Source organism: Lepidochelys kempii, chromosome 12 (assembly GCF_965140285.1).
Source record: "Lepidochelys kempii isolate rLepKem1 chromosome 12, rLepKem1.hap1, whole genome shotgun sequence".
In the NCBI taxonomy this organism is placed as follows: Eukaryota; Metazoa; Chordata; order Testudines; family Cheloniidae; genus Lepidochelys; species Lepidochelys kempii.
The window spans coordinates 44,102,748-44,111,708 of record NC_136391.1 but is presented as its reverse complement, the minus strand read 5'-3'; the positions used below and the strand labels follow the sequence as shown (position 1 = coordinate 44,111,708).

At 45.0% G+C, this 8,961-nt stretch overlaps 1 protein-coding gene across 11 annotated transcripts in view; it reads right to left on the bottom strand.

Moving 5' to 3' along the window:
- The window catches only part of ADAT1 (adenosine deaminase tRNA specific 1), a 95,471-nt gene that overhangs the window by 10,466 nt on the left and 76,044 nt on the right, over positions 1-8,961 (bottom strand). For 5 of the 11 annotated variants that reach the window (XM_073308401.2, XM_073308405.2, XM_073308393.2 and 2 more), the window contains one exon: positions 7,137-8,197. The exons of 4 other annotated variants lie outside the window; for them this stretch is intronic. In XM_073308401.2, coding sequence (XP_073164502.1) covers positions 8,109-8,197 — 89 coding nt within the window. In that variant the 3' untranslated portion in view covers positions 7,137-8,108. 2 more of the 11 variants (XM_073308399.1, XM_073308394.1) reach the window with 1 other exon arrangement.

Sequence of the window (8,961 nt, the reverse complement as noted above, 5' to 3'; positions counted from 1 at the left end):
GCGCTCATGCTATAACGGGTAGGGCAGATAGCTACATGACAAGAATTGAGTTATTGGAGAATTGGCATCTCTCTTAATATAGTATAGTAGGAAATCACTAACCATAATACTTCAGGCTGCAAACAGAACCCTCTTTTTTTTTTGTTTTTTTAACACTATGGTGCTAGTGAGGTGGGCTTTTTTTTTTTTTAAATGTACCAAGGTCAATGTGGTTATCATGGTGAGCCTATTGCTGAATTTACACAAGTTGAAAATTCTAGGAGCTTACACTATATCTAAAGTTATGTTTGGCTCTAAAGATCACATTTACTGGTGCTATCTGAAAGGGCCACAGAGTTTCTTTTGTTGGGAGGAGGCAGGATCTTGCAAAATGTTGATAGTGTCCTGTTATTAAAGCTGGTTTCAACAGTGCAGCATGTGCTCCCTGCATCTGAAAAAGTGCTCTTAATAAATAAGCCTTTCATTATTTTAGTGTTGCAGCAGTTAAGGTCCTGTCATCATTTCCATTGTGAACCCTCCTTTTTTATGAGTTAACACTCATCTATATTTGGTATGGATAGAAACTTGGCACAGCAAGTCGCTGCCTGGAGGGACTTTCTGGCCCTGGTTTTCAAAACTTGGAAGGAAGGCAATAGGTTTAGCTGGGTTTTTTTTGTATCCTTTATCATTAAAAAGGAGCTTTGTATCCTTTAAACTGAAACACTGCACCATTTGTCCATAGGCAAAATTAGTCTCTGGCTAATTAGGACATAAATTGAAGCAGATGATTATATAATTCAGACACATGATTCACTGGTTTATCACTTAGCCTTCCCTGAAAATTTTAAATGCACCCTACTAATACACAGGTACAGCTACCCAAACCTTGACAGGAACCAGCTTTAATCACAATAGCATGACAGGCTGAAATGACTTTGGCATTTCCTTCATGAATATCTGAAAAACAAGTGATGACTTTATTTCTTCTAACATTAGCTCAGAGATTACTAGCCAGTCTAGACTCAGCAGCCCGGAGTCATGAGGAAAGAACTGCATCAAAGGAATGAGAAAGGGCTTCATAAAGGTCCCTTTATATTGTATCAAGAGGTGGATACATCTAGGTTGGCAGCATAACAGAGCAGGCTATTTTCCTTACTGCACATCCCTGCTTTTGGGAGAACCATTCTCACTTATAGAATGGGAAAGAGTGACTGAACCAGGATGTTTGGCGACCACATGACTCCTCCTCCCCCCTCCTTCCCTCTTTTAGTTAACCCTTCACTATTGGCAGTGGCAGCTCAGTTTATGCACTGGACAATGCAGGAAAGGTGTAAAACAAGAACTTTTTCAGGGACTTACTGCAACCCCCATCCCTCTCTCTCCCCCCTGTTCCCCCTTTGCCAGGGTCTCCCATGCCAGGAACTGTGTGTGCCTCTATTCCCTACTTCCCCCATTCTCCCCTCCCACCAGAGATTGGTTGTCCCTTCTGTCACTTGCACTGCATGCCCCCCCTTCCCTGGGCTCCCTATACCCTCACCAGAGGTTGTATGCACTCCCCAATTCCCCAACATGCCAGGGGCTCTGTGTGCACACATCCCATTCTCTCCCCCCCCCCCTTATTCTCCATTCTTTCCTTTCCGTTTCAAGATGTCAAAAATTTAGTACTGTCAACCTGCCAATAGTTTGGCAGCTGTTATGGGGAAATGTGTTAATGTTTGTCTTAACTGGTTCTGTGATCTGTAGCCAATTACAGAGAAGGGTTAAGCTGATAGCTCTGCTAACCAGATGCCACCAGACTCTGTCCCCCCTCATCCTTTTCATCAAAAATCAGTAGGGATCTATCTCCCAGCCTCAACAACTACCTGAAATTTTGGAGTTGATCAGATGTGACGTTCAACCCTTTTTTCTCATGAAAGAGAGAAATGTCATTACATTGAGTGACAAGGAATATGAGGGAATATCTTTTATTAGACCAACTTCTGTTGGTGAAAGAAACAAGCTTCCAAAGTCCATCTCTTTCACCATCAGCAGTTGGTCTAATAAGATATTCCCTCAGCCCACCTTGTATCTCTAATATCCTTGGACCAACATTCCTGCAACAGCACTGCCAACATTAAATTGTGTGTAAGGCCTCACAAGCTCAGCCAAGGAGCCTTTCAAGTGCTGTTTTGTTTGTTGTTTTAATTCTTGCCCTCTGGTGTGGGTTCACCAACAACTCATCTAGGCTGCAGCATGTCTGACTCTCTTATTGTCCCCATCCCAAAAGTGAGATTAATGACACCGGGCAGAAGCCCCAAAGCTGCTGGTTCCCCCTGCCATGCCTTAGTAGAAACAGGCACACTGTATAAAAGCACAGGGAAACATCCCAGAGCCAATCACCCTGTGAACAGCAAGGCTGAAAGCTTAGGAAAGAGTTAAAAAAAACCCTACATCTCCCAATTGCTGATCTAAAAGCTAGACCGCTGCGGGACAACTAGCCTTATACAACTTGTTCTAACATTACAGCTAGAGAGGAAATGGAAACATTCCAGTCTGGTTTGCAGGTTCACTGGAGACCTTGTTTATGAATAACAAAGGGGGAAAACAAGCACATTCAGAAGATCTGGTTTACGCTGGCTACGTGGTATCTCACAAGACTTTAGAAAAGGGCGGAGGTAATGAGTTTGAAAATATACTGGTTCGTTTTTATATTAGTGTATTATAGTGCACTAACTGCTAAGACCTGCTGCTTCTCCATCTTAAGTGCTTATATACAAATGCACAAAGCCTTGGAAACAAGCAGGGAGAACTGGAGGTCCTGGGGATGTCAAGGAACTATGACGTGATCGGAATAATAGAGACTTGGTGGGATAACTCACATGACTGGAGTACTGTCATGGATGGTTATAAACTGTTCAGGAAGGACAGGCAGGGCAGAAAAGGTGGGGGAGTAGCACTGTATGTAAGGGAGCAGTATGACTGCTCAGAGCTCCGGTACGAAACTGCAGAAAAACTTGAGTGTCTCTGGATTAAGTTTAGAAGTGTGTGCAACAAGAGTGATGTAGTGGTGGGAGTCTGCTATAGACCACCGGACCAGGGGGATGAGGTGGATGAGGCTTTCTTCCGGCAGCTCGTGGAAGCTACTAGATCGCATGCCCTGATTCTCATGGGTGACTTTAATTTTCCTGATATCTGCTGGGAGAGCAATACAGCGGTGCATAGACAATCCAGAAAGTTTTTGGAAAGCGTAGGGGACAATTTCCTGGCGCAAGTGCTAGAGGAGCCAACTAGGGGGGGCGCTTTTCTTGACCTGCTGCTCACAAACCGGGTAGAATTAGTGGGGGAAGCAAAAGTGGATGGGAATCTGGGAGGCAGTGACCATGAGTTGGTTGAGTTCAGGATCCTGACGCAGGGAAGAAAGGTAAGCAGCAGGATACGGACCCTGGACTTCAGGAAAGCAGACTTCGACTCCCTCAGGGAACGGATGGCCAGGATCCCCTGGGGGACTAACCTGAAGGGGAAAGGAGTCCAGGAGAGCTGGCTGTATTTCAAGGAATCCCTGTTGAGGTTACAGGGACAAACCATCCCGATGAGTCGAAAGAATAGTAAATATGGCAGGCGACCAGCTTGGCTTAATGGTGAAATCCTAGCGGATCTTAAACATAAAAAAGAAGCTTACAAGAAGTGGAAGGTTGGACATATGACCAGGGAAGAGTATAAAAATATTGCTCGGGCATGTAGGAATGTTATCAGGAGGGCCAAATCGCACCTGGAGCTGCAGCTAGCCAGAGATGTCAAGAGTAACAAGAAGGGTTTCTTCAGGTATGTTGGCAACAAGAAGAAAGCCAAGGAATGTGTGGGCCCCTTACTGAATGAGGGAGGCAACCTAGTGACAGAGGATGTGGAAAAAGCTAATGTACTCAATGCTTTTTTTGCCTCTGTTTTCACTAACAAGGTCAGCTCCCAGACTGCTGCGCTGGGCATCACAAAATGCGGAAGAGATGGCCAGCCCTCTGTGGAGATAGAGGCGGTTAGGGACTATTTAGAAAAGCTGGACGTGCACAAGTCCATGGGGCCGGACGAGTTGCATCCGAGAGTGCTGAAGGAATTGGCGGCTGTGATTGCAGAGCCACTGGCCATTATCTTTGAAAACTCGTGGCGAACCGGGGAAGTCCCGGATGACTGGAAAAAGGCTAATGTAGTGCCAATCTTCAAAAAAGGGAAGAAGGAAGATCCTGGGAACTACAGGCCAGTCAGCCTCACCTCAGTCCCTGGAAAAATCATGGAGCAGGTCCTCAAAGAATCAATCCTGAAGCACTTGCATGAGAGGAAAGTGATCAGGAACAGCCAGCATGGATTCACCAAGGGAAGGTCATGCCTGACTAATCTAATCGCCTTTTATGATGAGATTACTGGTTCTGTGGATGAAGGGAAAGCAGTGGATGTATTGTTTCTTGACTTTAGCAAAGCTTTTGACACGGTCTCCCATAGTATTCTTGTCAGCAAGTTAAGGAAGTATGGGCTGGATGAATGCACTATAAGGTGGGTAGAAAGCTGGCTAGATTGTCGGGATCAACGGGTAGTGATCAATGGCTCCATGTCTAGTTGGCAGCCGGTATCAAGTGGAGTGCCCCAAGGGTCGGTCCTGGGGCCGGTTTTATTCAATATCTTCATAAATGATCTGGAGGATGGTGTGGATTGCACTCTCAGCAAATTTGCGGATGATACTAAACTGGGAGGAGTGGTAGATACGCTGGAGGGGAGGGATAGGATACAGAGGGACCTAGACAAATTGGAGGATTGGGCCAAAAGAAATCTGATGAGGTTCAATAAGGATAAGTGCAGGGTCCTGCACTTAGGACGGAAGAACCCAATGCACAGCTACAGACTAGGGACCGAATGGCTAGGCAGCAGTTCTGCGGAAAAGGACCTAGGGGTGACAGTGGACGAGAAGCTGGATATGAGTCAGCAGTGTGCCCTTGTTGCCAAGAAGGCCAATGGCATTTTGGGATGTATAACTAGGGGCATAGCGAGCAGATCGAGGGACATGATCGTTCCCCTCTATTCGACATTGGTGAGGCCTCATCTGGAGTACTGTGTCCAGTTTTGGGCCCCACACTTCAAGAAGGATGTGGATAAATTGGAGAGAGTCCAGCGAAGGGCAACAAAAATGATTAGGGGACTGGAACACATGAGTTATGAGGAGAGGCTGAGGGAGCTGGGATTGTTTAGCCTGCAGAAGAGAAGAATGAGGGGGGATTTGATAGCTGCTTTCAACTACCTGAAAGGGGGTTCCAAAGAGGATGGCTCTAGACTGTTCTCAATGGTAGCAGATGACAGAACGAGGAGTAATGGTCTCAAGTTGCAGTGGGGGAGGTTTAGATTGGATATTAGGAAAAACTTTTTCACTAAGAGGGTGGTGAAACACTGGAATGCGTTACCTAGGGAGGTGGTAGAATCTCCTTCCTTAGAGGTTTTTAAGGTCAGGCTTGACAAAGCCCTGGCTGGGATGATTTAACTGGGAATTGGTCCTGCTTTGAGCAGGGGGTTGGACTAGATGACCTTCTGGGGTCCCTTCCAACCCTGATATTCTATGATTCTATGACCATACCTTCTTCCTAGATGCTTCACATTCCTGCAGTTCACCCCAACTCCAAAATATATTGGGATCTGGCCTGACCTGCTGGTTCCTTACACAAGTTCTAGATATCAACTCCTTTACCCCTACACTGGCTCAGTTCTTTCAAGAGGGCCTGGGATGTTGATGCTGGCTATGTAAAGTATGGGAGTAGACAGATCAGACTCACGCTTTCTCCTACAGCTTTATCACTTCCTACAGGAAACCATAATTTCACCACTGTGTAAACCAAAAGGATTGGCAAGGAAGGCTATAGGTTTAGCTCCTTTTCTCCCTCCTATGCATTAGAGCAGGATACAGCTGCCATCACCATGCTCAATGATTTTGTAAAATTTAGGCTATAGCAGGACAGAAGTCTGAGTGAACAATGGCTCTTGGGTGATTATATAATCTCAGCATTGGGCTAAAGAAATAAAATATGACCACGTGAACAGTCAATTCCCCAGATGGAAGAATCTGGGTGCACCACATGCTTCTAGTTTAACTAGGACATTTTCCATTAGTCTTAGACTGTTCTGCCATGCTGATATCATCTAGTAATATTTTGCTTAGACCCATATATTAAAGCAAAGCCTGTCAGGGACTGTATATTGCTACCACAAGCCTCTCCAGCTTCTACCAGGCTCAGTTAACACATGGCACAAGTCAAATGGTAACACTGAGGCCCTTAATGGTACAACCAAGATCTGTTTTCCCAAGGAGAAATGGTTAATAAAAGGCTTGGGTGTCTCAGTGTTAGTATTTCTGTCATGTGTCCGTTGGCTTAGACTTCATAGTTTCTTATCTCACTGAAAATTGTTTTTAATTGAAATGCAGCATCCTTTCTGCTCTCTGATTCAGATTTTTTTTAAAAACCTTCCCACTGTAAAATGTGGAGTCATTTATGGAACGATCTGGATATAAAAAATAAAATGACTGATTAAAAGCCCCATTTTTTACCCAACTCTTGTCACATTATCTCTCATCAGTGGGGTGATTAGATACCTCAGTTCTCTGGGATTGGTCTTGGCTTGGAGGTATGAGAGAACATATAGTACCAAACCAACAGGTTTGGGTGCTGTATCTCTTCTGCAGCAGAAGGAAAGGCTGGCATGTCACCCCTTCCTACTTTCATCTCCCTTGTCAAATACATCAGAGGTTGTAGTAGATGGATCAGAACTTCCCCTACTCATATGCTGTGATAAATGAAGGGAGGGGGACTAGCTCTCTTTTATGGACACTCGGCCAGCCAGCTAGCTATAAAATCCCTCTGAGTAGCTGTTCTCTACTTGCTTTACTTGTAAAGGGTTAAAAAGTCCACAGGTAAAAAGAAAGGAGTGGGCACCTGACCAAAAGAGCCAATGGGATGGCTAGAACTTTAAAAAATTGAAACAAAACTCCCCCTTGTTGTCTGTGGTTGTTCTCTGGAGAGAGGAGACACGTAGCTGCATTATTATAAGCAGCTTTAAGCCAGGTATGAGAAATCATCAGATCATACCTAGAATTACTTGGTATTCCCCCAAATATGCAAGTAGATCAGAAAATGTCTAGAAAGACACAATTAGGGTTATTTGCTTTATTTCTGTAAGGCTTGTAGATCTCCTCTGTGCTAACCCCAGATGCTTTTGTTTGCTTGTAACCTTTAAGATGAACCCTCAAGAAAGCTATTTTGGGTGCTTCATTTTTGGAATTACTCCTTTAAAATCTAGCAAAAGCCTAAGTTCCAGATGTATTTTCTTCCTTTTTGTTTTTAATAAAATTTACCTTTCTTAAGAACAAAATTGGATTTTTGGTGTCCTAAGAGGTTTGTGCATATGTTGTTTAATTGCCTGGTGGCAACAGCTAATTTCCTTTGTTTTCTTTCTCAGCTCTTCCCTGAAGGGGGGTGAAAGAGCTTGAGGGTACCCCACAGGGAGGAATTCCCAAGTGCTTCTTCCTAGGTTCAAGTGGGTTTTTGCATTTCGGTGGTGGCGTTTACCAAGCCAAGGTCAGAGAAAAGCTGTAACCTTGGGAGTTTAATACAAGCCTGGAGTAACAAGTATTAACTTAAAATCTTTGTGGGCCCCCACCTTCTGCATTCAAAGTGCCAGAGCGAGGATTCAGCCTTGACATATGCCATGGTACATGCAGCTCAGAAGTGACCACCCAAGCCCACTGGGATCTAATTTATATTTCGTAAAGAATGACATACGCAAGCAGCCATAACAAGTTCCCTTTTCTATCCCCCTCCCTCAGAGCTCAGGCTCAGATTTTTAAAGGTATTGAGGTGTTGCTGTGCTCAGCCTAAATCCCACGCTCCCTTGGAAAATGGGATTTAGTCTCCTAAATCAGTCAGGCATTGCAATGACTCAAATCCCTTTAAACAGCTGGGCCTTAGAGACAAAGTGCTGCCTTCAACTGACAGCCAGAATTTGGCCCACACTCTAAAGCAACATCTCCCACTCTGTGTCTGAAGGCTCCATCAATGCTGGGCTCACACAGCTGCCATTTTATGTAAACTGCAGGTAATCCTTGGTATTCTTGACCCAGGTTCCTAGGGCCTGGCTATGCAACGCTTTCCAAGCTTCTTGATAGTTTGCTGCAGCTTCCTTGTACTCCCAGTAGGTCTCCAACTTCTTCTCCCTGATAGGAAATGCACCACAACAATGGACAGGTTTCAGTTCTCTTATTAACAGAGGTTACCTTTCCTTTTTGAACAAATACCCAATCCTGTGAGAGGCCAATCTGCACTGACTGCTCTTCCTGACATTCTTGGCAAACAGGCAGGCATATAAATACTAATCTGCAAGAGTTTTGTGGGAATAAATGGAAAGAGGTGAAAAGGCCTACAACCATCCTACCTCAGACCTGTGGACCTAGCAGACAGACTAGGCCTCTTACGAAACTGGATAAGCCTCAGGGGGATGTCACCTGCTCTCTGGAGCTTCCTAGGTTTCTGGGAAGATGGTTAAGGAGTTCTGTGCTGTGAAGGAGTTAGGGTTTCTGGACACTTCCGGATTTCTAGAAGGTCCCTGGCTCCTGGGAGGTAGCTCTGTTCAGTTTTCTCCAGGGTGGGTGTATAAATTCTGCCCAAGTATGGCCTGTTTCTACCTCTCCACTGGTTTCAAGCCTTTGGACCACCAACAGGATGGGGATACTTTGTACGAGCAGAGTGCAGCAGACAGAGTGGTGCCAGCCATGTGGGAGAGCAGCCAGGCAGAGTCAGCAGTGTGCCTTATGAGCAGATCCACATTCCAGTGGGGTAGAATTGGTCTCATTTTGCTGGAGGATGTATAGCTAAGAGCTGCCCAAGTGGCTGAAGTTCAGAATAATCTTTTTTGCACTCCAGGGCAAACACAGGGTGGTGGAACAATGGAGTCAGAGTCTTTACTCCTCTGCCTAGAATG